Source organism: Leguminivora glycinivorella, chromosome 25 (assembly GCF_023078275.1).
Source record: "Leguminivora glycinivorella isolate SPB_JAAS2020 chromosome 25, LegGlyc_1.1, whole genome shotgun sequence".
In the NCBI taxonomy this organism is placed as follows: domain Eukaryota; kingdom Metazoa; phylum Arthropoda; class Insecta; order Lepidoptera; family Tortricidae; genus Leguminivora; species Leguminivora glycinivorella.
In genome coordinates, this window is record NC_062995.1 from 6,812,305 (window position 1) to 6,839,821 (window position 27,517).

General features: G+C 39.8%; 2 protein-coding genes across 10 annotated transcripts in view; one reads left to right on the forward strand and one right to left on the reverse strand.

Moving 5' to 3' along the window:
- Positions 1–7,289: 7,289 nt before the first annotated feature.
- Positions 7,290–12,430, reverse strand: LOC125239244 (zinc finger protein OZF-like). 2 transcript variants are annotated; one of them, XM_048146778.1, is made up of 4 exons: positions 12,091–12,430; positions 9,446–9,627; positions 8,851–8,955; positions 7,290–8,693 (listed from the first exon to the last, which is right to left on the reverse strand). In XM_048146778.1, the coding sequence occupies exons 2-4, from the start codon at positions 9,603–9,605 to the stop codon at positions 8,530–8,532; spliced, it is 429 nt and encodes a 142-aa protein (XP_048002735.1). In that variant the 5' UTR covers positions 9,606–9,627; positions 12,091–12,430; the 3' UTR covers positions 7,290–8,529. The 2 variants fall into 2 exon arrangements, with proteins under 2 accessions (XP_048002735.1, XP_048002734.1); XM_048146777.1 differs by having other exon boundaries at positions 7,290–8,955; positions 12,091–12,386.
- Positions 12,431–12,796: 366 nt separating this feature from the next.
- The window catches only part of LOC125239548 (mediator of RNA polymerase II transcription subunit 15), a 34,355-nt gene continuing 19,634 nt past the window's right edge, over positions 12,797–27,517 (forward strand). For 3 of the 8 annotated variants that reach the window (XM_048147169.1, XM_048147163.1, XM_048147166.1), the window contains exons 1-6: positions 12,797–12,947; positions 13,104–13,211; positions 15,874–15,921; positions 19,203–19,365; positions 21,278–21,320; positions 21,740–21,888. In XM_048147169.1, coding sequence (XP_048003126.1) covers positions 13,113–13,211; positions 15,874–15,921; positions 19,203–19,365; positions 21,278–21,320; positions 21,740–21,888 — 502 coding nt within the window. In that variant the 5' untranslated portion in view covers positions 12,797–12,947; positions 13,104–13,112. The other 5 variants (XM_048147164.1, XM_048147168.1, XM_048147170.1 and 2 more) reach the window with 5 other exon arrangements.

A 27,517-nucleotide genomic window follows, 5' to 3' on the forward strand; every position in this document is an offset into this window, starting at 1 on the left:
TGTGGATGAGCGCCCTGTCGATGGCGAGCGGTGCGATGATGAAAAGTGGCCGTTGGCATCATGTCAAACAGTTCTTCACCTTGAGTGTTCACCTTTTTCAGTGTAATTACCTACAGTGTACATGTTAGTTATAAGTCTTCTTTTTTTTTCATCTCATTGTGTATGCATTGTATAACTGTGTTTTTATACTGAAATAAATTATATTCTATTCTATTCTATTCTATTCTTCAGAACACAACCCATTGTACAGGCGATAGAACACACATAAGGAGGCGAAGTCCCTCCTTAGACTTAAGGGTTCAATACCGCCTGTGAGTTTGGGATCGTCGACAATTCGTACAGCGCGTCTCTGGATCGAGTCAAAGGGTCCAAGCTGGTATCCAGGTGCTCCTGCCCAAAGGTGACAGCAGTACTCCATGTGGGGTCTAACTTGCGACTTGTACAAGAGCAGTCTTTGCCCCGGAGTAAAGTATCCCCTCGCTCTGTTGAGCACACCGAGCTTTTTGGATGCCAACGCAGCTTTCCCTTCCAAGTGACAACGGAATTGGACGCTACTCGAAATGTCGACTCCGAGGATCCCAATACTTCCTGACAAGGTAAGGGCTGTGCCTTGAAACTGTGGAACCACAGTAAATGGGGTTTTCTTAGCGGTGAACGCACACACCTGTGTCTTAGTGGGATTGAAACAGACTAGGTTGTCCCGACCCCACACCGAGACTCCGGACAGAATCCTCTCGATGTCCGACACAAGCTTTTCACGACTTTCTAGCACCACTGAACGAGGGATATTAGCACGGCCCGTGTAAAATGTATCCCCAGTACTGTCATCCGCATAGCAATGGATGTCGCCGATAGACAACATGTCATTGATATGCAGCAAGAACAGCGTTGGGGATAGCACAGAACCTTGCGGGACGCCAGCGTTTATGTCCATGCTATCGGAGCAGCTACCGTCTACTACGGCTCGTATGCGTCTGCCGGACAAAAAGCTGGCAATCCATTTGCATAATCCCTCGGGCAGTCCATAAGATGGTAACTTCGACAAAAGGCCCCTATGCCAGACCCGATCAAATGCCTTCGCTATATCTAGGCTAACTGCCAATGCCTCACCTTGACTCTCAATGGCCGAAGCCCAGCGGTGAGTTAGATACACTAGAAGATCACCAGTAGAGCGACCGTGGCGAAAGCCATACTGGCGGTCGCTTATTAGATCGTGTTCTTCTAGGTATCCAAGGAGCTTCGAGTTAATTACACGCTCCATGACCTTAGAGAGAAGGGAGGTAATAGCGATAGGCCTATAGTTTGATAGATCCGATCTGTCGCCCTTTTTTGGGACAGGGTGCACAAGGGCCGTTTTCCACTAAGATGGAACTTCCCGTTTGCTAATAGAAAGCGTGAAGAGATGCGTTAGCACGGGACACAACTCTGGAGCACAGCGTTTGAGCACAACTGCAGGTATGCCGTCTGGCCCGCTCGACTTGTGAACGTTTAAGGACAGTAGCTCCCGCCGAACATCCTTCTGGGAGATGCGGATTTCCGGCATGGAGTGTGCGCACCGCGGTATGGTGGTAGGTGGCACGGTGCTACCGTCATCGCTCACAGTCGAGTTCGAGGCAAAAAGAGTACCTAGAAGATCGGCTTTCTCTTTTGCACTATGGACCAGATTACCGTCAGCATTTCGCAGTGGTGGTAAAGACGACCGACAAAAGTTCCCCCCGGCAGCTTGGCAAGAGACCAGAAAGCGCGACTCCCGGATGGGTAGCCTGCGAGTTTCTCACCAAATCTGCCGACAAAATCGAACTTTGCTCTGGCAATAGCTTTTTTACTAGACCTCGAGGCAGCGTTCAGCTTACGTTTCACATCAGTAACGTTCGGATCCTTATCAGCTACGGCCTTGGTCCAAGCCCTGTAAGCGGCTTGCTTACGTGTTGTAGCTTCCTTACAGGGCCGGTTAAACCAAGGTCGCTTCTTTGCTCCTGCAGCGACTAACGAGTTGGGAATGAAACAATCCATTCCCAGCTGTATTGTCTCAGCGACATTTGTCGCACAGGAGTCAACTAATTCAAACAAAACTTAAGTATTTCATTTTTGCCGAGCCCCCCTTTATTTGCTCTTAAGAGTCACAGGAAAACCATTACCCAACTTATTTTAAATACAACATTGATCTTTCTTTTATGCGGGGGGCTTCGCCCCCCGAGCCCCCCTTTGTTTGCTCTTAAAGGTCACAAGAAAACGCAACCCCAACTTATTTTAAATACTACGTTAATCTTTCTTTTATGCGGGGGCTTCGCCCCCGAGCCCCCTTTTCGTTACTCTTAAGGGTAACAAGAAAACCCTAACCCAACTTATTTTAAATACAACGTTTATCTTTCTTTTATGCGGGGGGCTTCGCCCACCAAGCCCCCCTTTGTTTGCTCTTAAAGGTCACAAGAAAACGCTAACCCAACTTATTTTAAATACTACGTTGATCTTTCTTTTATGCGGGGGGGCTTCGCCCCCCAAGCCCCCCTTTTCGTTACTCTTAAGGGTCACAAGAAAACCCTAACCCAACTTATTTTAAATACTACGTTGATCTTTCTTTTATGCGGGGGCTTCGCCCCCGAGCCCCCTTTTCGTTACTCTTAAGGGTCACAAGAAAACCCTAAACCAACTTATTTTAAATACAACGTTGATCTTTCTTTCATGCGGGGGGCTTCGCCCCCGAGCCCCCCTTTGTTTGCTCTTAAAGGTCACAAGAAAAACGCTAACCCGACTTATTTTAAATACAACGATGATCTTTCTTTTATGCGGGGGCTTCGCCCCCGAGCCCCCTTTGTTTGCTCTTAAAGGTCACAAGAAAACGCTAACCCAACTTATTTTAAATACAACGTTGATCTTTCTTTTATGCGGGGGCTTCGCCCCCGAGCCCCCCTTTGTTTGCTCTTAAAGGTCACAAGAAAACGCTAACGCAACTTATTTTAAATACTACGTTAATCTTTCTTTTATGCGGGGGGCTTCGCCCCCCGAGCCCCGCTTTTCGTTACTCTTATGGGTAAGAAGAAAACCCTAAACCAACTTATTTTAAATACAACGTTGATCTTTCTTTCATGCGGGGGGCTTCGCCCCCCGAGCCCCCCTTTGTTTGCTCTTAAAGGTCACAAGAAAAACGCTAACCCGACTTTTTTTAAATACAACGTTGATCTTTCTTTTATGCGGGGGCTTCGCCCCCCGAGCCCCCCTTTGTTTGCTCTTAAAGGTCACAAGAAAACGCTAACCCAACTTATTTTAAATACTACGTTAATCTTTCTTTTATGCGGGGGGCTTCGCCCCCCGAGCCCCGCTTTTCGTTACTCTTATGGGTAACAAGAAAACCCTAACCCAACTTATTTTAAATACAACGTTTATCTTTGTTTTATGCGGGGGGCTTCGCCCCCCGAGCCCCCCTTTGTTTGGTCTTAAAGGTCACAAGAAAACGCTAACCCAACTTATTTTAAATACAATGTTGATCTTTCTTTTATGCGGGGGGGCTTCGCCCCTCGAGCCCCCCTTTTCGTTACTCTTAAGGGTCACAAGAAAACCCTAACCCAACTTATTTTAAATACTACGTTGATCTTTCTTTTATGCGGGGGCTTCGCCCCGAGCCCCCTTTTCGTTACTCTTAAGGGTCACAAGAAAACCCTAAACCAACTTATTTTAAATACAACGTTGATCTTTCTTTCATGCGGGGGGCTTCGCCCCCCGAGCCCCCCTTTGTTTGCTCTTAAAGGTCACAAGAAAACGCAAACCCGACTTATTTTAAATACAATGTTGATCTTTCTTTTATGCGGGGGGCTTCGCCCCCGAGCCCCCTTTGTTTGCTCTTGAATGTCACAAGAAAACGCTAACCCAACTTATTTTAAATACTACGTTAATCTTTCTTTTATGCGGGGGCTTCGCCCCCGAGCCCCCTTTTCATTACTCTTAAGGGTAACAAGAAAACCCTAACCCAACTTATTTTAAATACAACGTTTATCTTTCTTTTATGCGGGGGGCTTCGCCCCCCGAGCCCCCCTTTGTTTGCTCTTAAAGGTCACAAGAAAACGGTAACCCAACTTATCTTAAATACTACGTTGATCTTTCTTTCATGCGGGGGGCTTCGCCCTCCGAGCCCCCCTTTGTTTGCTCTTAAAGGTCACAAGAAAACGCTAACCCAACTTTTTCTAAATACTACGTTGATCTTTCTTTCATGCGGGGGGCTTCGCCCCCTGAGCCCCCCTTTTCTTTACTCTTAAGGATCACAAGAAAACCTTAACCCAACTTATTTTAAATACAACGTAGATCATTCTTTTATGCGGGGGCTTCGCCCCCCGAGCCCCCCTTTGTTTGCTCTGAAAGGTCACAAGAAAACGCTAACCCAACTTATTTTAAATACTACGTTGATATTTCTTTTATGCGGGGGGCTTCGCCCCCCGAGCCCCCCTTTTCGTTACTCTTAAGGGTCACAAGAAAACCCTAACCCAACTTATTTTAAATACTACGTTGGTCTTTCTTTTATGCGGGGGGCTTCGCCCCCCTAGCCCCCCTTTTCGTTACTCTAGAGGGTCACAAGAAAACCCTAACCCAACTTATTTTAAATACAACGTTGATCTTTCTTTCATGCGGGGGGCTTCGCCCCCCGAGCCCCCCTTTTCTTTACTCTTAAGGATCACAAGAAAACCTTAACCCAACTTATTTTAAATACAACGTTGATCTTTCTTTTATGCGGGGGCTTCGCCCCCCGAGCCTCCCTTTGTTTGCTCTGAAAGGTCACAAGAAAACGCTAACCCAACTTATTTTAAATACTACGTTAATCTTTCTTTTATGCGGGGGGCTTCGCCCCCCGAGCCCCCCTTTGTTTGCTCTGAAAGGTCACAAGAAAACGCTAACCCAACTTATTTTAAATACTACGTTGATCTTTCTTTCATGCTTCCCCCCTCGAGTCCCCCCCCCCCCCCCCACCCCCCTTTTTTTTGTTCTTATCTTCCGGCACCATCATCAGGCCTTGAAACCTAATCGTAGTCATAGTTCATTACAAGACTTTTCTAAGAAGCCCAAAAACAGCCATGATACGATGTTCCATCATATAGTTCCAGTTCATATCTTCCGGCTCCATCATCAGACCTTGAAACCTAATCGTAGTCAAAGTTCATTACAAGACTTTTCTAAGAAGCCCAAAAACAGCTATGATACGATGTTCCATCATGTAGTTCCAGCTCATATCTTCCGGCTCCATCATCAGACCTTGAAACCTAATGGTAGGCAAAGTTCATTACAAGACTTTCCTAAGAAGCCCAAAAACAGCTATGATACGATGTTCCATCATGTAGTTCCAGTTCATATCTTCCGGCTCCATCATCAGACCTTGAAACCTAATCGTAGTCAAAGTTCATTACAAGACTTTTCTAAGAAACCCAAAAACAGCTATGATACGATGTTCCATCATGTAGTTCCAGTTCATATCTTTCGGCTTCATCATCAGACCTTGAAACCTAATTGTAGTCAAAGTTCATTACAAGACTTTTCTAAGAAACCCAAAAACGGCTATGATACGATGTTCCATCATGTAGTTCCAGTTCATATCTTCCGACTCCATCATCAGATCAGCTCAACAGTACCATATTATTGTATTGTCATCGGAACTACATATAGCTGCCAATTTTCATTACGCTACGACTCCTGGAAGATGGTTAAATTAGCTTCCTTAGATTCCATTACATACATAGTTACATACACGACGACCTAATAAAAGCGTGTTAAAAAAGGTGAACCGAACAAGAAAGTAGATTAAAAATCGAGAAAATTGAAATAATAAAACCGGGCAATGTAGATACTGAAATTGAAGAGGTGACCCCTAAAGAAGAAATAGTGGAAATGGAAGTAGCCAGTGGTGAGGGTGGTACACCGTTGGAGGTTATAGAGAACCATGGCCACCAGTTTGTGATGATGATGATTAGTAGCTGTAATCGCGTTTCTGTTCTTACGGATTTACGGCCCAGCCACGACATTGGTCTAAGCGCGGCAGCGGTGAGCGGCAGCCATACGTGCGAATGAAAAGTCCCATCGCTGTGTCTCGCTCCAATGTATGGCCGCCGCTCACCGCTGTCGCGCTTAGACCAATGTCGTGGCTGAGCCGTTAATTCAAAATAAGCTGTTTTGAGAAACTTGTAAATAATTCATAGAAGTGCTTATCATTGAATAAATATTATATTTTGCATGTCATTTTGATGTTTTATTCAGTAAATTTCAAAGACAATACCTGTTATAAAGAAACAAACTTAAAATCTTTTGTTTCATCCTAAACTTCAACAGCTTGACCGAAATAGTTATTTGTTATACAAGGGGGCAAAGTTGTATTTTAACGCCGAGTGTGGAATTGAAAAACGAACAAGTGAAAGGATTCTAATAGTTGAACCACGAGCGAAGCGAGTGGTTCGAGAATAGAATCCTTAACTTGCTAGTTTTTTTAACACACGAGAAGTAAAATACATTTGCACCCGAGTGTAACACAAAACTTTTCTCCTCACTACAGCGAGGAAACTACAACGCAAAAAATACGTTTATCACTGCTTCCAGTAGTTCCACAGGTGGTAAATCATCTTTGTTACTAGATTCACCTACTTTTAGCAATTTTAAAGCAGTTAATTTGACTTTATTCAAGGTCAAATTACTTTACCCACTAGTGGATAAAATGCGTTTTTACCCGCTGGTATTAAAGGACAAAACACGTGTTTCCGAGCTAGTGAGGGGAAAAATATATGACTTGTCAAGAGGGCACTGTTATTCTGATGTGTGCGGTGACAGTTCAGTAAGTATGAAGAACATAGTTTTGATGAAATTCCGCAATATGTCGCTTATTCTTACTTCTTAAGCAGAGTTTAGACGAGCAAGTTATTGCTGCAAGTTTTGAGACAGAAGTATATGCAAGAAAGAGATGCAGATATTTGCCACTCTTACCTATAGTTGCGCCTCAAAACTTGCAGCAATATATTGCTGGTCTAAACTCAGCTTTAGGCTTTACAGGCGTATAGCGATACAGACGTCACTTAAAATACAAAGTTTGTTCATTCTAATCATTCTATTCCTGCCAGCTCTTATATAACTACCTGTATAAATAAGAAGAAAGAAACGTTTATTAAAATAACAAAGTGTTACATGTTATTCTGGTCCCCACACTAGGCACAGCCTGTCCTGTAGTGGACATAAAACATAAACAGAGTTTATAATTGAAAAAAAAAAACAAGATTCTTACAGGTAAAAATACGAAAGAGCAGAAACAATTAATAAAACAAATATTTCAAAAAATATAAATCTTTTATTTATCTCATAGTTATATAACAAACAAAAATTACTACTTGTCATTAATAAATAGCAACATTATCATGAACCATCAATACTGTACTATTTACATAAGCTCAAGTTTATTAGAGTGCATTAGGGTAATTCCGAATAGCAGAAATGCTCGGGTAATTCCGAAAGGGGAATCTTGATATGATGGAAAAAATTGTGATTTTTATGCGACTTTCGAAATTAGACGACTTTCGGAATTATCCTAATGCACCTTACCTATTTTACATATATTTATGCTTCATGATTATATATAAGTGTTTCATCAAAGTACATGTTTTCTATTTGTCCAATAGTACATAACTGTGTATACTGACTTCTAGTGCCAAGTCTTGAAATGTTTGGTTAAATTACTTCTACAACGACACGAATAATCACAAATATCGCATATGTATGGTTTTTCATTATTGTGTATTCTCTCGTGTATCCGTAAAGACTGGATATCCCTACACGTGTAATCACAGGACTTGCACTTGAACGGCCTCTCGTCGGTATGAATCATTGCGTGACGTTTCAGACCACTTCGTAAACGACATTTGAATCCGCATTCTTCGCAACTATATGGTTTGGGGCCACCGTGTCTCATTTTGTGTTTCAGCAAATTATGGTGAAGGCTGCAACTGTAGCTACACTGGCTACATTTGAAAGGCTTTTCACCAGTGTGCGACATTTTATGTACTCTTAAGTGGCTGCTAAATTTGTATTCTTTTTTACATTGATCGCATTTATATGGTTTGTCACTACGGTGTCCTATTAAATGCAAAAGAAACCTTTTTTTCATGCTGCATATGAAGTCGCATTCGTTGCATTGGAATGTTGTTTCGCTATGCATTTGCTGATGGCGCAACCATATATTTTTACGGCTGCACTTAAAAGCACATTCCGTGCAATTGAAAGGTCTAGGAGCATGTGACCTTTTGTGCCGTCCTAAGTCACATTTTCGCGGACATGAATGACCGCATATATCACATTGGTATGCGTTTTCAGGCCTATCATGTATTTCTTCGTGTCTTTTCAAGTCCTTCTTGCCTCTGGTAGCGAACGAACAGTGGCGGCACTTATATGGTTTGTCCCCGCTGTGTATCATCTCGTGACGGGCTATGCTTGCTTTACTATCAGTTTTGAACTTGCATTGTGTGCATTGATATTGTTTCTCTCTCTTTTCATTGTGTATCTTTTCATGTACCGTCAAAGCATCTTTTCGGCTACACTTATAGTCACAGTAGTGACAATTAAAGGGCTTTTTTTTAGTGTGTGTAAGTAAATGGTTTTGATAATGTGCTTTACGGCCAGCGACGTATTTACATTTTCTACATTTGAAATATGCGTATCCGTGTTTGGATTTCCTGTGCCTTAAAAGTAGCAGTTTGGTAGAAAACATAGATTTACACTTATTGCAAGTAAAATGTTTTTCTTGTTCTGACATTGTGTACTTTTTAGATTTTATTGCATCCTTACTTTCGATTTCTTTTAACTTTTTGGAATCATTATCAAAGATTACTGAGTTACCTTGATTATTCTCTGTTATTTCTTCCTTTTTTTCTACCTTTATTTTGGTGTGTATGTCCCATTCATTTTGGTTTATTTCGTCACATTTTTTGACATTCTCTTTATCTGTAAAATAAAACCGCTGTTAAGTAATTTAAATACACATGATATGTTCTTTAGTAAAAGACAAACAATGTCTCTTACTAAGGACGAAATTTGCTTGTACTATGGAAGAACAACCTGTCAGAATGTCCTTATAGCAAGTGTCAATGTGCAACCATAGAGAATCACCTATTTCTTTTCAAGCATAACTGTTAGTGTAAGGCAGTGGCCCGTTTCTCGAAAGTTACAAGCCTTGTATTACAAGTGTGTTTCCATGACAACCCATACGATTTGACAGTTCGCGCACTTGTAATACAAGGCTTGTGCGTTTCGAGAAACGGGCCCCTGAATGCATGCTCATATTGGGCGTGCGGGGGCGGGGCATACGGCGAGTATGTCAAACAATTGAAGACAGTAACTCTCTATAATACTCGATCCTCTTTAGCTATACAAAGCTCGATTAGAGTGCAACTTCTTAGCACAGCCTGGACTCAAATGGTAACAACTTTAGTACCTTTCCGTGCCAATGTCACATCAGGCCTCCGAAAAACCTCCGGACCCACAACAACTTCCTTTTTGACAACATGGTCTTCATACAAATCTTCATCTATAGCTTCCTTGCTTCTGCTTTCCTCCCCGGGTTCTTCTTTTACTATTGATACATCCACTGACATAGTTGACAAGTTTTTGTGTTACCTGCAAAGCAAAGAAAGACTATAAGTATTAGGTAAGGCTTGAGTCACAAAGATAACTGACGTAAATCAGACAATGAAGCAACTAAAGTGGAAATGGACTGGCCAAATGCTCTGAGATAAAAGAGACAAGTTTAAAAAAAAAAATTTTTGGCACAAGCTTTTATCGCCAACTGTACCTTTCTTTCAACAATCATCTATTGGCATCCGAGACGTTTTTAAAAGCCCCTTACTCGATGGGGATATGACGTTTCATAACAGAGTTCCTATGACCACCTTTCTGCTCCATCATCAGATCAGCTCCATGATACCATAACATTGCATTGTCACGTGATTTACATATGTGTGCAAAATTTCAGCACAATCGGAAACCGGGAAGTGGGTCAAATTTAGCTTCTACGTTTTGACCCAAACTAACATACTAACAAGGCAAGTACAATAAAAGCTTGTAAAAAATGGTCAAAGGATATACATCATCATGGTACCCAAGGGATGGTAAAAGGAAGGACAGCGGCCAAAAAATGAGATGGGACAATGAATCCAGAAAGGTAGATGGAGCCCAGTAGGAGGTAGGGCATAGCGAATGATATTCCGCTTTGTGTGGTAGGGCACAGCACAGCGGATATCGTCTCGCTCGAATCTAGAGCAGAGCCCAACTGGGGAAGTACCTCCGCCTTACAGAAGACTGCAGCCAAATAGCACTAGACCCTACTCATAATGTTGTGTTCCTGCCGGTGAGTAAGGCTGCCAGAGCTCAACGAGGGTGCGGTGTGCTGATGACGGGAGGACTTACGGAACTAACTTGTTCCATCTATTGTCCTTTGAGTCGTCGGCAACTCGAACCCTCCTTGGAACTTGTACACTCCTTTTTGCTGTGTACTTAACACAACACACATTGTACTTAACACAGCAAAAGGGAGTGTACAAGTTTCTAATGGGGTGGCAACGCGCATGTGACACTGTTTGAGTTGCAGGCGTCCATAGGTTACGGTGACCGCTTTACATCAGGCGGACCGTATACTTGTTTGCCACCGACGTATAAAAAAAAAAAAAAAGCCCTTGTGGAGAAGACAAGCTCTAGACAGAGAAACATGGAGAAATATGGGACGGCCTATGCCAAAGGCAACCAGACAAACGTCCGCAGAGAAATGCTAGCAGTAAGGCCTGAGTGCACGCTCATAATCGGCGTGCAGTGGGGCGCGACGTGCGGCGTGCAGTGCGGCGCGACGTGCGGCGTGCATGTCAAACAGTGGAAGCTCATACAAGTGTCCTGAGTCAGCAGTCAGCACTGCATAGACAGTATGCATACTTGTCCGCTCCGCACTCGACGCAAAACACCATTCCCGGAAGACCAGACCAAAGGCATGCTACACTTACGTCCCAGCCACGACATGGTCTAAGCACGGCAGCGGTGAGCGGCGGCCATACATTGGAGCGAGACACAGCGATGGGACTTTTCATTTGCACGTATGGCTGCCGCTCACCGCTGTCGCGCTTAGACCAATGTCGTGGTCGGCTGTATTGTGTTCTGTGTAATCGCATGATTAAAACCAAGCCCGGTTTTGCGAGTCATTTATGAGCTCACCAAGACCAAAATTCAGACCACATAGACTAACAATGAGTCACCATAGCCGGATATGGTTTAGATGACGATGATGCAAATTAATAATCCTTGCAGTCTGTTATTAAAATCGTCGCAATGTTGGTCTAATTCTAGCTTTCTACAAGTATAAGAGATGAGTAGCATACATTTACTGGGAAGCTTTGTCTAGAAACACTCTTTAAAAACAAATTAGTTTATGGTGAATACATGCCTTCAGTGTTCCAGTTCGTTGACTAAAACATAAGTTAAATTTACAATTTTTTCTACTCCCGAACTGTTATTCTTCATTTACAGGGTCGTGCATAGGCCTTTAAAACCCTACATAAAAGTCTATTCCCAAAGCCAGCGTCCGCCGGCTTTCAGCGCATGCGCGCAGTATCGAAAAAACTGAAAACACATTGTTTGGCTCTGTAACCATGGCAACGCATTGTTATAACGATACTGCACGCGTGCGCGGGAAGGCTTCGGGCAGCTGAGCTGACTGTGCAAACCTTTGCGTCAAAATACAGGAAACAGTGCGAATTTCACGAAAGTTATTCAAGAAAACTTTTAAAAACTAAGTGCATGGTCGTAGAAAAAGTATTGTATGCAACGGTATTTAACTGAGTCAAAAAATACACGTGGCGTCTTAATAACAATTTTCGGCTTCGCCTCAAATTGTTACCCACGCCACTCGTCTTCTTTGACCTCCTTTAAACGCCTGTTGCATAAAATACTATAAAAGCACTGTCATCTGAGTCATTCCTGTTATAAGACAGTTCAAAAAGAAACACACATGAAGTATCTATGCTTATTCTAAAAGTAGTTTTGTGAATTGGGTTGGGCTAAGTAAGGCTAAAAATAAACAATAACTGGCTCCCTTACCTCCGCTCGACAGACATATTTCACAGAAACCCTCTGTTACAAGTTGAAATAAGTTCCTGGACTTTCGTGTTACGTTCTGATTTATCTATGCGTATTTGAAATATATAGTATTGAATTCTATTGAAAAGAGGGTACTTTCTTCCCAAACGGAATGATAATCACAAGATAAGAGAAATAATCGTATAAATAATAAAAAAGAAACAGCGGTTCAAGAGACAATGTAGGACAAGGACAACTGACATTGACAGCTGACTGAGGACTGAGCTGACACATGAATGACATTGACAGTTGTGAGGGAAGTGACAGTAGAATTGTATCAGACGGGCGTACCAAACTACAGGCGGACCACCTTACTACTTTTATACGCCCCAGCAAACACTTGATTCAATGCTCTTTGACACTAGTATAATAATGTATGCTTTTGACACTTGATAAGCCCCAGTCAGCTTGCGTCTGCTGCTGTCCAAAGAGCATTGAATCACTGTCTGGATGCGCCCAAGTACGCTGGTCTATTATAGATTTAAGAACATGCAGTTCGAAAATGTATAGATTTGGTATAGATTCAATCTAAATTTCTCTTGGATAATTGATGCTCATTATCGTAATTGGTATGTTTTATTTGTCGTCTTGATTCTTTATTGATTATGAAAAATATACAAAAATCGCAAAATTCCATCACAAACAGTGCAGTAACAAAACGATCAAAATGTCAAATGACGTTCACGTTTGACGTGACGTGTCGATTTGTTTGAAGTTACACTTTTTCGAAACGCTTGCGATTTCTAAATCGGCTTACATTATCAGAATATTCGATAAGCATTTTATCGCCGTAATATCCACGTAGCTTACATTTAGAGGTAAATCAATTAGCCACGCTCCTATCTCGGTTTAAGACGGAGGTTAGATCGTTGGTTTTATTTCAAAGTTTTCACTTGTAATTTCACTTTCTATGGTTAAAAAAAGGAGTTGAGGTGTGTCGTCAGTTTTTGTAATTGTTGTTGTATACGTTTCAGGTGTGAAAGATGTTGCGTTATCTAGTTTTTGCTGCGTTCCTGCAGTGTTGTATATCGCAACAGTACCAGCAAAAGGTTGCGCCTGGGGTTCCCCCTCAGAACTATCAGGTAACCAGTTGCTTCTCCCTATCTCTATGCTAGCTGTTATGTCAAGTTGGCATAATTTAGGGTTTCCCCATATGTTTTCGTCGTGAATATGAATATAGTGTATATTTTAAAAATTATAGAAAGAGGAGATTATTCTTAAGAATTTAATGCTACCAGTTCAGTGTTATCCATTTTAATAAGTCTTAGTCCAAATAGTTGATGAAATAAAGTACAAAACTGCATTAAAAAAATAAGAAGTAATGGTACTTTCTGGAGGTTGTATAGTCAAAACCAGTCCTCAATATACATAATGAATGACCTAAAGTTGTACTTTTAATTCCAATCTAACAGTGTATTACAAACACAGAACACCCCACTAGAAGCCTAATGCAAGCGATATTGTTCGAGACGCAAATCACCAATCCTTGCGGGGTGAGGCGGGAGCGCACGGTGCTGCCATTGGTCGTTTCAAATAATGGCGCGCCTTTACGCTTAGCCAAAGGGATGGGAATGGGACATGTCTATTATAGACAATGGTACCGGTACCAGTACTGTGGTGAATTTGTTTTGCAACAAATTTTAATATTATAGCAGTTTTTCTAACTTATTTATATTTCTTTAGTTAAAAAGTATTATTTCTACAAGTAATGGTAAGAAATGCGCAAGTTAGGTTAGGTTAGGTTTTTGCAAGCTTTTATTTAACTTGCAATGTTAGTATATTCGGGTGAAATCATGCTACTTTTAAAGCAGATATTTTTAACCAATTGAGCTGAAATTTTGCACACATAATTGTCTAAATCACGTGACGATGCAATATTATGGTATCATGGAGCTGATCTGCTGATGGACCAGAAACGTGGCCATAGATTAAATTTCATATCTGATTGTGATGTTGACCTCAATTCCCATAAGGCCTAGTTACCCTTCGGGTTGGAAGGTCAGATGGCAGTCGTTTTCGTAAAACTAGTGCCTACGCCAAATCTTGGGATTAGTTGCCAAAGCGGACCCCAGGCTCCCATGAGCCGTGGCGAATGCCGATGCCGAGATAACGCAAGGAGGATGATGATTGTGATAGCACCTCAATAAAAATCATTCTACTAACTAATAACTAAACTGTGCATTAATATTTACGTAAACTAATCAATCAACTAAATAACACTACAGACTCTACAGATTCTAGATAATTATTCAGAATTACAAATCTGCTTTCTTTTACATTTCATAAAATGGTAGCACATGGTACGAACGCGAACGGTAGTACGAAGTTCCCGCAACAGACATAAACTAACATGCCCCCATCCCTAGTCGTTTACGTAAAAGGGATAGCATATTGCATTGTTAACTAGGCAAAAAGGGATGGACGCGCCTCGGCGCCGCTCAGTACAACCATATTGGCCAGTATAAATGAACTCCGCGGATAATAAACAATATTCAACAAAATAATTAATTTGACTTAACCGTGGAATGTTATTCCATCTTTTTTATATGTGAAAGTGGTAGAAGACTTGCCACACCACTTTATGCTGCAAGAGACCATTGTTTGCAACCAAATTTAATTATTTTAAGATTTTTTCCCGAGCGGACACGAACACTGTTAGCGGGTCGTATACTTGGGCGCTACTGATCGGTGTCGCGCGCGTTCAAACTTTTATACACCTGATTTTTCGTATGCTTGGTGACCGCGAGTCGCCCTGTAAGGGCCGTCTTGTTGTTTTGGTCTGTGATTACAAATAATGTCATATAAATTATGATTGAGAATTAATAAGACCAATTGAAATATGTAAGTTTGAAGATTATGATATAAAATTATTATTGCAATGTTATGCTTTTTGGATTATTAATTTATGGTCATCTGATTGTTTGTAAAATGCGGACTTGCGTTTCACCCTTACATCGTTTCCTTGCCAATGATTCGCACTAAACGATTTGCATCTAGCTTTATCATGCGAACGGCTAAGGAGTGGAACTCACTTCCTGCATGTCTATTTCCAACCCACTATAATTTGGATCTTTTTAAATCAAGAGTGAATAGACATTTTTTGGGTAAACATGCTTCATCCTAGACTGCATCGGCATTTTCCATCAGGTGAGATTGTGGTCAATTGGTTTACCTGTTCCTCATAAAAAAAAAAATAGCCTTTTTTTACTGAAGCTTTTTTCTACACATATACTATTATTGCTTATTATCTATTTGTTTTTATTTATAACTATAATATATTTTGACGACCGGTCTGGCGCAGTCGGTAGTGACTCTGCCTGCTGCGCCGCGGTCCCGGGTTCGAATCCCGGTAAGGGCATTTATTTGTGTGATGAGCACAGATATTTGTTCCTGAGTCATGGATGTTTTCTATGTATATAAGTATTTATATATTATATATATCTTTGTCTGAGTACCCACAACACAAGCCTTCTTGAGCTTACCATGGGCCTCAGTCAATCTGTTTAAGAATGTCCTATAATATATATTACTATTTTTTTTCCATTGACAACTTTAACTTGAGTCTTGTCCTTTGAGGACATAGGCCAAAAGCCATAAAATAGAACAAATAGTCAACTTTTATTTTAGACTAAGCACAACTAAACATATTACCATCATAACTAAAAAAATCATGCAATGCCTTCTTGTATTACCTACTTATCTCTTAGATTTGTATAATTTTGTATGTTTAATTGTTCTTTTCAGAATTATCAGCAACCCCCACCCCCACCACCACCTCAAGGACACCAGCAGGTACTTATAGATAATATTTGACTGCAGTTCTGAAGAAAATGACTGCTAAAAAAGTCACCCTTATTTTGAAGAAGTTGACCAAAATCCTGAAAAGTGACCAATTTCAATATTGGCAATTTATGCTATTGAGCTATATGGTCACTTTTTGCATAGTTATTTATAATTCTAGTAACAATCACCCTGTTTGCATTTAAACAACATAAAATAAACTGCAAAAAAAGAATAAGGAGCTTCCAGAAACTTATTATTTATACCCTTTTTTTTTTATAACAGTTCAAAACTCAAATTTGCAGTGTACTAGTAGAAGTACACAGGGGCTTACGAGATTAAGTCCTTGCAAAAAAAAGCTCAAGTCCAATGCTCATCCATCACTGCAGATGGTTATCCAAATGACAGCTGTCAATCATTTGACTAATCCTATTTACAGATGTACCGTCAAATACGCCAACTTTGCCACCAGGGGAAACTTTGCCCAAAACTTAAACAAATCGGTTTGTGTAGAAAAATGTATCAGAGTTCTGGCAACTCCATTATTTTTAGTAGAAACTAGGTTATATGGGTAGCAACACTGAGCATCACTTTTGTATCTAACTGCCATCAGTTGCATGTCAGAACTCGTCGAGTGCGGTGCGTAATTTCGCGGGCAGTTTTTTTGTGAAGTTTGATCGTGAATTGTGCAAAATGGGGAAAACGCTAGTGAGTAAAACCCATAGCATGTAATAAAATAAGATTTGTAGATTGTTTTTCTGTTAATAAAGTTTCGTAAAACTAATTTTTAACGGAGTTATGGTCTTGGGCAATGTTACCCTGTAATGCAGCGACTAGTCATTGCAAACTTTGCCCATCGCCAAAAATGTCTTAGGGTTGTCACCTGTTAGTTTTTATCTACCTACTTGAATAAAATATAACATTGTTTTATAAGTAAATGATTATTTACATCGTAATTTCGCTTTTATAGGTAGCTCATCCCTCTTCAGAGTGTTTAGTATATATCATTTGACAACGTAACGCAACGATCGTGTTTGGGTTAGCTCATATTTGCATCTCACTCCCAATCGCTCCACCTATACTGCTGGGAACGAGATGTAGATAATATATATATTATGTGCAAACAGAAACGCGGTCGTCGCGTTACGTTGGCGAATGAAACATACTAAACACTTAGGAAATTGAACCCTCACCGCCTTATTCATAAACCTTCTTCAACAACTGATTAGCTAAATGATTGTTTGTCTTTATCTGGCACTATAACATTTGCGTTTGTTAGAATGGGATAAAACATATTTTTACTAAAACGTCTGTTAACTTTTTTATGAATAATGGGGTAGTAAGTCTTTTGCTATGTATCGAAATAGTGATAAAAAAGTGAGAAATGATAGTAACTACTGGCTACTAAATTAATGATGTTTCCTCAAAAGTGACAACCCTAACACTTGTAAATCGCTTAGGTGTCGTTTGTATGGAAAAGGGCAAAAATGGCCAGGTAACATTGCCCACTTGATTTTTTTTAAAGTTTGCACAGATGTCGCTAAGCTGTTGACAGCAAACGGTAGGATTGCCCATTAGCTTATTGTGATTCTTGTTTCAATGCTGTACGAGCTAAATTTCAGTGCAAAATCGACGTGGGCAATGTTGGCCAAAAACCCGGATAACTTTACCCGCCCTTAAAATCGTAAAAAAAAAATATACAAAATGACGAGATAAAATTATTTTTGACTTAATGGACGGCTGCAGATTGTCATAATGGACCTCGTAAACCAAAAAAAAAAATACTTTCATAGATTTTTTTGAGAAATTCGTATTTTTTCGAAAAAAGCGGGCAAAGTTGGCTTATTTGACGGTAGTGCAAAATGCTTTCCCTTCATATTCTTACGTAAACGCTCCTACTTGTCAGGCTAGTTCAGACAGAGTCAGTTCGTACATACATCAGGGTGCGTAGCCGAATGTCACAAACGCTCACGAAACGCTCGTAGATATCTATCTCTATCGCTCTTGCGTATTGGCGCGACAGAGCCAGACTACCTTTCGCGGCGTTTCGTTTTCATTTCGCGTCGCAGAAATGCTATTCTGCTACAGCACCTGTGTCACATACACACACACCTTACATACAAGTCATTCACTCCTGCTGACTACAAACAAATCACTACATAGTATAAAACAAAGTCGCTTTCTTTGTCCCTATGTCCCTATGTATGCTTAAATCTTTAAAACTACGCAACGGATTTTGATGCGGTTTTTTTTAATAGTTAGAGTGATTCTAGAGGAAGGTTTACATGTAGGTATAGTACCCGTGCGAAGCCGGGGCGGGTCGCTAGTATACAATAAATGTTAATTAATATTAATAAAATGTGTTAACATTAATAAAATCGAAAATTTGTTACTGAACTATACTGTGATTAACCGTGTTACCCTTGTTAAGTCTGGTTAGCTTTAGTCATAGTCTTAAATATTTATACTTAAGTCTTGTCTTAAAAATGAAAATGGTAATGTTTGGACTGACTCCACGAGACAGGCCTAGCCCAGTGTGGTGGTCAAAGGTAAAATACTTGTAACACTTTTTGGCAAATAAACTTTTATATATCGTGGCGTGTGATCGTGGGCGTATCATACCAGAACCGTTTTCAGGACCCGTTGTGGTTGTTTATGAGAGCTTTTCAATGAAATACCAGCAATTCCCGTCAACTTTGTGCAAAAATTAAGGGAAAAGTTAAATTTGTTTTTATTAATTCCTACTTTGTTACCAAGATTTTGTTGATGAATTGAGATTTTATTAAGTTTTATTTCGGCATTAAGGTTCTCTAGTATCTATATTTTCTTAATTATAACAATTATCCTGTATATATCTTACGAAAGTCGAATTATATTACTAAATGTTGGTAACAAAATAGGATCAATTAAAATTTGCTGACGTGGCATTGTACAAAGTTGACGGGAATTGCTGATACCATGTCCATATCATAGAATTTACTGCACAAAACCGATAACTCATTAAATTACATCACAGTAATACATTCCGCCTAATATTTCGAGCAAACTGCCGGATTAGACCGAAGAATCTCCAACAACGCCAGCACTCCTCAACCATTTCTACTGCAGCTCTATTGGCATCCTCCAATCATCTGTTTTTTTCATCTGTTTTTCAATTCTATTCTTTTAGACAGTAGCGTCCTCTGTGACGTTTTGCCAGAACTCAGTCGAATACCAGCCAGGTTGTACAAAGCTGTAAAACCACATTTTAGTCATTCTCCGACATATATATATATATATATTTTATATTTTAGCAGGTCCCTCAACAACAATACCAGCAGCAGCAGTACCAGCCCCCGCCGCCGCAGCAACAACAATATCAGCAGCCGCCACCACCACAACAACAACAACAACAACAACAGTATCAACAACAACCGCAGCAGGGGCAGATCTTAGTGCAGCATGATCATCATGGTGGTAAGTCATTCGTCATGTATATCATTCTGCAGAGTACATTGTAGCGACTCCGCAAACGCCCCGTACACACCTGGAGGCGGAGTGTTGAGAACGAGCTGAGGGAATATGGACTGAGCTGGAACGAGGCCACAGTATAATAAAGAGTACTATCGTACAGTGTGGCCACTCCCGCTCCCCGCTGAAAGTGCCACCCACCCCCTCTCGGTTACCTCACAGTTACCGCCTGTCAAAAACGCGAACAGTCGACCTGTCATATCTCACTCATACAAGCATGGTACGCGTTCACATACACGAGCTTAGAATGTGTGCTAGGAACGCGCCTCTTTCATATTTTTGATCGCCAGTGTCCGAGGTGTGATGAGGCCAAGGCGGTGGCTCAAGATAGAAAGGCGTGGAAGGATCTTGTGGAGGCCCTATGCACCTATGGGGTGTCCTAGGACGATCAACAAGAGTACATTGTGCCTGAGCAATAAGTTCACATTTTTGACACATTTGGTTTGTAGTATGTTGCGATGTGGCTAAGACGTTTCGTTTGCCAAATCTAGTGATTATTTACGAATTGGTTGAATCGATTAGGCCCTATGTACAAGGAGGCGCTTTAACAAATGTACGATTTCTATCAACTTACTGAAATGTCATTTGAATTGAAATGACAGACTGCCACAGCACTAGTTTAAAAATAAAAGTGCATGATAAATGACATAATAAGTAAATCCTGCGTCATAAATTAATATCGTAAAATACTCACTAATGAAGATCCGCAAAAATGTAACATGTGTTAGATTATGTTTAAAGTAAGCGAAATATTGTATGTATGTATAGGTACTATGTATAAACCCTTTATTGTACAAAACACAAATATGACATAGGATAAACAGTACAAAGGCGAACTTATCTTATATTGTCTTATTATTGTTTTTAAGTACTTGATTTTTTTTAAATATTATTACAGGATTTTATTTAAAATTTCATTAGGTCGCGCGAGTTTACGTTTTGTGGACGCTGTCATGTGTCAAAAATGTGAACTTAGAGAGGCGCGCACACGGGCAACTTTAGGCGGCGACTTTTTTTGTCGCTCACGTCATCGGTCTATGGGCTAGTATGAAAGTGCGCACACGAGGCGACGCAACTTTTCATACAAATACGAAAGTCGCCGAGCAACTGTGTCCCCCGTGGGCGCGCACCCTTACAGCTCCGGGACAATACATACATACACACACATACTTAGTGTTAGTTCAGACACAGCGGAAACCGCGCGGATCTTATTTTAATAGCTTAGCACTAAACCGTTCACACTACACCGCGCGGATGTAGTGTGGACGGTCTAGTACTATGCTATTAAAATAAAATTCGCGCGGTTTCCACTGTGTCTGAACTAGCACTTAAACTCACGGAATAGGCTACTTGCCTCCTAGTCAAATCAGCTTCTTTTTAAGAACTGTCAAAACGAATTTGAACGACTTGCTAATATGGAATTTATATGAAATCGAATTGAGTGACGTCACGGTCAACTCAGTTACTTTATATATTTCTACCTGACTTATTAAATAGATATTGGATTTAAAAATAACTTCTGTCCATGTTTTTCATATAATTATCTGATGCTTTATTTCGTGCATGGTATAAAATATTTTATTTTAACTACAGTCAAGTTCCCTATTGGGTAACCTCACGTCAGTATTCCCAAAAGGGATAATGAAATTTCTCAAGTTTGAATGATAGGAACAAAATCTCCAAAAATCACATAACAATGAACATAATTAATTAATTAGTTACATACAATCAGTTGCCTTCGAGGGAAGCCAGTCCTGTCAAACTGGTGTAACTTGTCTGGTCAAACTAGTTACATACATAAAAATGAAGTTTTTTTTTTTTTAAATAATATTACCTAACCAAATAATTTTATTCACAGAACCACAACTGCTGAACGCTGCCAATATTCAGCATGAAAGAGAGTGAGTATGCTTTTTAGGGTGCCGTAGTCAACTAACAACTCCGTAGGAACCCTTATCCCAATCTTATCTTATTATAGTTTCGCCATTTCTGTCTGTCTGTCCGTCCGCGGATAATCTCAGTGACCGATAGGACTGGAAAACTGAAATTTGGTACCAATCACGCCGACAAAGTGCAAAAAAATGTTTAATAGGGTACCCCCCCCCCCCCCCACACGTAAAGTGCGGAGTGTTTTTTTTTCATTTCATCCCTAGCGTGTGATATATATATGTTGGATAGGTATTTAAAAATGAATAGGGGTTTACTAAAATATTTTTTTGATAATGCTCATATTTTCGGAAATAATCACACTCCTAAAGTAAAAAAAAAAAAAAATGATTAAGGGGGTTACTCTCGTGACTAAGTTTCTGTGCCATTCCAGACACATCCAGGAGCACATGGACGTGCCCATAGACACATCCAAGATGTCGGAGCAGGAGCTCCAGTTCCACTACTTCAAGATGCACGACGCCGATAACAATAACAAGCTGGACGGCTGCGAACTTATCAAGAGCCTTATACATTGGCATGGTGAGTACTTCACTTTTTAATTATGACAATAGGGATGACGACTACATAAAAAATGGCATTCTGTTTAGTCCGTCAGGTAGATCGTCCAAAAATACTGAACACGTATTTTTCGATTTTTCTAATTAATGAAAAAATACAAAGATGTAAAAAATTTTCTAATTAATGAAAAAATACAGTAAAAATGGTACCTAGGCGTGACGTCACGCGAAACTTCAACGCGATGTACCGTCGTCATTTTTCGTTTACGAGAAAAAAGAAAAAATACGTGTCTAAAATTCTTTGATAATCTAACTGACGGACTAATTCGTTATTTTTAGTCGTCTCGCCTATTACCCGTTGGACGTCAGAGATAAAATCCGATCGGAAGTAGATTTTCAGTTCTCATTTTACAATCAGACAGAATATATAAAAATATGAACAAACGTACACTAAGATACGAATTACAATAGTACACAGTGGGGCGTTTTACCGTCTCAAATGACAAAACATGGATATTCCACACTGTTTTTTTTTTAAAACAAATTCTTTTTATTTATGTTTATTTTTGGGGTTGACGGTTTTATTTTATGTTGTTTTGGGATTAAATGTTGCTAGTGTTTAAATGTTAAATGTTGCCAGGGTGGGTCTTTCATGGCTATGGCAATATGTGTTCATGGTATTTTATTAGCCGAGTTCAAGAAAGAGCGCGGTACGCCGCGAGGCAATATGCGCGCGGCAAAAGTACCTATAATGTCTCGTCCGAGGCAGTACACACGTTTTGCTCGGCCGAGCAATCTGCCTCGCTCGAGGCACGTCCATTTGCCGAGAATATTGCTTCGCGATGTGATACGCGTTGTGTGGACTCGGCTATTAAGAAAAATATTTCGATTTCGATATGCAAAGTTGGCAATAAATTGTGGGCGAATTGAAATGTTTTTCTTACTCATTTGCATTGTATAAAAAGTCTCTCCAAACTTTTTTTTTATTATTTTGAGACTTTTTATCCGCTATTAAATAGTAACAACTAACTGTCGATTTTCGTGCTGAGTTTTATTATTATTTTTTTTTTATAAAAAAATCGTACTGGAATCACTTGAAAATGTTGAATAGTTCTCAAAAATTACTTTAATTCGATATCAAAATAAGTAATTTTTGAAATAATGCCACATTTTTGGTGTTTGCTACCCATGAATACAGGGTGTTATATTTGCACTGACAAAAACTTAAACTCGCACGATATCGCCAGTAGTCGTTACCCTACGCTCACATCTGTGTCTGTCTGTTTGTATACCAGAACAGGGAAGCAAGCAACAACCCCAGCCCGGATCACCTCCAGCCGGCGAAAAGATCTTCGGGGACGATGAGCTGGTTAATTTAATAGACCCTATTTTAAACATGGATGACCATAATAGGGACGGGTATATAGATTATCCTGAGTTCATTAGGGCGCAGCAGAAGAGTCAGAATAAGGAAGGGCAGTAGTAGACATTCCATTGTTAGATAGAGACGTTAGGGTGAATTTCCTCGTTTGAGCAGACTTGAATAGACTGTTATTAAGTTTTAATACCTCTTAGCGAGGTCCAATGTATACTCAGGGTTGCTTACTTTTACTTCTTATACCTCTGCCACACACTCGACGAGCGGCGTGGGAAGTAGGCAGAGGCATAGTGTGGCCGCGCTACTCATCATGCCCACCGCTCCCTATTTTGCCGGTTTTTTGGCGTGATTCAAAAGACTTGCAACAACCTAGTTAATAGTACCCATTAGATAACAACAACTTACTTTGTACGAAGTCAATTAACTTTATAGGAATTTTATTCAACCCTGCGTGACATTGCGCAGTAGATACCGACCGCGTCGCTGCTACTGGAGATTGACTAATGAGTCGTCCTTAAAAACAGGGTGATAGTCGAAGTCTTAGATTCATAGAATGTGTCTAATCTAAGTCTGCGGCTTGGTATTCGATAGTGTGGCAGTATCACCATAAGAACGCATACTAAGAGTTAAAATAGAGAAAAAAAAGTATCAAAGGTCACAAAGGACATGAAATTAGGACCTCGCTAGGATTAAAAAAAATCTTAAAGGACTTCTGTCTTTGGTAGCTGAAATTTGAGCTCAAATGAGGATATAACTAAATGAACAGGTCAGTTATATGTTTAAATCACTATTTAATTTAAAATGTCAAAATATACATACTGTGTTAACAACTATAATGTATTTTGATATTTCATCTTTGTATGATATGAATTACAATTTTACAAGTCTAAAATGGTCAACTTCATAATTCGCTCAGTTCAAATCAATAAATTAGTAAAATTGTAACTTGTGGATAAAGAAATATAACATATTTTTAAATTAAAGGAAAAATTCACACCTCCGGCAGGACTCGAATCTGCGACCTCTGGCCTTGCCGGAGCCATCGCGCTTCCAAGCGCCACGGAGGCCTGCTGCATGTGTGCGAATTTATCCATGCCTTCCCTTAATTCTCAACCGCCTTAGGGTGGCGTTAAAGCAAACATCTACCCTTAAGAATAGATCTTAACAGGAGGCGCCGGAGGTGTGAATTTTCCCATTTTTCCTTTAATTTAAAAATATTTAATATCGCTCGCAGACGTTTCTGCATGATAAAAAAACAAATTTAAATAAATATGACTTATAACTGACGCTGTTTTAGATCCACATGTTCTATAAAAAGTAAACACAAAAATATAAAAAGAGAAGATCTTGTTTGTATATAATTGCTTGAAAAACGTCATGTATAACGAATAGTGCCAAAACTGAACAAAAAGACGTGAAAAATATGTGGATCGAATTATATTAAATAAATGAAATCTAGATACTGCAATTTTTACATTTTTGTCAATGATAAGATTACTATCCGAAATACTTTAAAATCTATGTAAAGTAATTTTTACTGACCAGGGCCGTAAGAATTACTTTACGCATTGAGCTAAAGGAAGGTCACTTAACGCGAAGAATTTCGTACAATGACCCCTTTGTTGCTATTTCTATCGCACACGCGTAATCGTATCGCTGTCTCGCTTATGTGTGATGCCTGACTGATCGCTCATATTTTGCGTTTTGCGGGCGGGGCGCGCGGCGCGCATGTCAAACAATTGAAGCTCATACAAGTGTGCTGAGTCCACGGCATAACGTGCAAAAAAAAAACAAAGGCCCCCCCCACCCCGCTGTACGACCAAGCGTCTACTCACGCCTTACTATGGCGTGAGCGGTCAAATGACACTTAGTAATGTGCACTAGACCCTACTCATAGTGTTGTGTTCCTGCCGGTGAGTAAGGCTGCCAGAGCTCAACGAGGGTGCAATGTGCTGATGACGGGAGGACTTCAGCAATTCCCGTTAAGTTTGTACATTTGGATCACGTCTCCGATTTGGATAAAAATTGGTGGGCTGATAGAGTCCATGATGCTGAGCAAGATCCGCTAGGTTTCCCAAAATGTCCTATGTAGTTTGTATGAAACCTTCCTTTTTTGTTACCAGATTTCTATACATTTTCGGTAACAAAAAAGGAAAGTTTCATGAAACCTAGTGGATCTTGCTCAGCATCGTGGACTCTATCAGCCTACCAATTTTTATCCAAATCGGAGACGTGATACAAATGTACAAACTAAACGGGAATTGCTGACTTACGGTACTGACTTATTCCGTCTATTGTCCTTTGAGTAGTCGTCGGCAACCCGAACCCTCCTTGGAACTTGTGCTTTTTTTTTTGCTGTGTATTTAACACAGCAAAAGGGAATGTACAAGTTTCTAATGGGGTGGCAACGCGCATGTGACACTCTTTGAGTTGCAGGCGTCCATAGGTTACGTTGACCGCTTTCCATCAGGCGGGCCGTACGCTAGTTTGCCACCGACGTAGTATAAAAAAAACAGGGAAAAACAAGCTTGTGCTAAAGAGAAACACGCGGGTCAATGAACTAAATTGATCATGCTAAGTGCCCTTCCTATATTGTAAGTCTCATAATGTATAATATATTGATGTGACTGACTGTGCACTCAAAGTGTCTGATGAGATGATCCTTCCATTTGGTTGTTTTATGTATATTTTGTTATGTTATTCTGTTTTTAGTTTTCTAACAGTCCATATTTTGAGTTAAGCTAGTGTTCGCTTTAACAAATATATGTGTAGCTTAATTTCAACATGTTTAAATTACAAAAAAAATATCTGAAAGATAATCAACCTTATAGCAATGGATTTACCCAAGTTTGAAGTTAAGCGACACATATTACAATCGATTAAAAATCGGTTTTAGTTTCCTTAAGAAATTATTGAATCTTTCAATCGACTTGCGTAATTTGTATTTATCGATTATTCTTATGTCCAAACTAAATCGTCGATTATTTAATTAAAACAAAAATCGAATTCTTAACACAAATATTTACTGTTAGAAAACTGAAACTAACCAAAAGGGTGCTTTTTTGATCTTTTGTACGCTTAGCAAATGCAATGAATTATTGACTGTGCGAGAGATAAGGGTTTCTTAAAAAAATGCCCCTAAATGTGCCAGTCAAACTAGATGGCGCTACTCTTCTGCAGTTAAAACTGATATAACTATGACCAATTTCAAATTTGACTAATGGGACTATCCCTTTCTATACTACAGCTACCGCTTTCTTTTAGGTAGACTGTATGCTTGTTGACAACCTTTTTTTTTCAACATATTTTTTTATTTTATTTTTTGTTATACTAGGCGTATATCTGTCTTTCTTCACTTTTTTATTGATAGATTGCTATGTACTCAATACTACTCAAATTATATGTATTAATTATGTGATCTACATGATTCTAAAGTAATCTTAGAAGCATTATTTTATGTTATTATTTTCATGTCTTCCAATCAACAGGAAGTCAAACTATGATATTTTTCGTTTTCATAATTTATATTGTATAAAAATATATAATCCCGTATTAAATATTGAACTTTAACTGTGTAATTAGCATATAATACTAGAGAGCGGACAAGCCGCCAGCGGACAAGCCGCCAGCGGACAAGCCGCCAGCGGACAAGCCGCCAGCGGACAAGCCGCCAGCGGACAAGCCGCCAGCGGACAAGCCGCCAGCGGACAAGCCGCCAGCGGACAAGCCGCCAGCGGACGTGTCGTTGTTAACCCTTAAATGCATGAATTTTTCTTTTAACGAGATATTAATATAGACAGTGGTTTTATGATTCTGGGAATTTATATTATTTAATAAAAAAAATATTTAAGCTCGATTTTTATACTAAATCAGTGTTACAATGTAGGGAACAAATCAAATTATTTTATTAAATATTTTTTGATTTGTTTGTGGTGTAGCGGTTTATCACGTCAGCCGCGTTAGCTGGAGGTTCGATTCCCGGCTTCGCCACCAGTGGGCTTGATCACTTTTTTCTTTAGTGTATGGTATCTATTTCAGTTTATAATTCAGTGTTACAAATTAAATAGGCCATCATTTATATGTATAAATATATTGTTATTGGTAAGTTATATTTTAAAAAACATTACTACTATTAAAAAGGTACACTTTTTGTGAGACCCCTATGATAAAATGTTTAAACATAAACTAATTACCAACTCCAAAAAATCTGCCTAAATCACATACTAAAAATCACCATCGTCTAGTTTTTTCACACTTTTTCGCCATTTCATCT

Coding starts and splice junctions, on each gene's coding strand:
- LOC125239244 (XM_048146777.1), bottom strand. CDS start 9,605: ATGTCAGTGGATGTATCAATAGTAAAAGAAGAACCCGGGGAGGAAAGC. Junction 8,956..9,445: donor TGTGACATTGGCACGGAAAG/GTACTAAAGTTG, acceptor TTTATTTTACAG/ATAAAGAGAATGTCAAAAAA.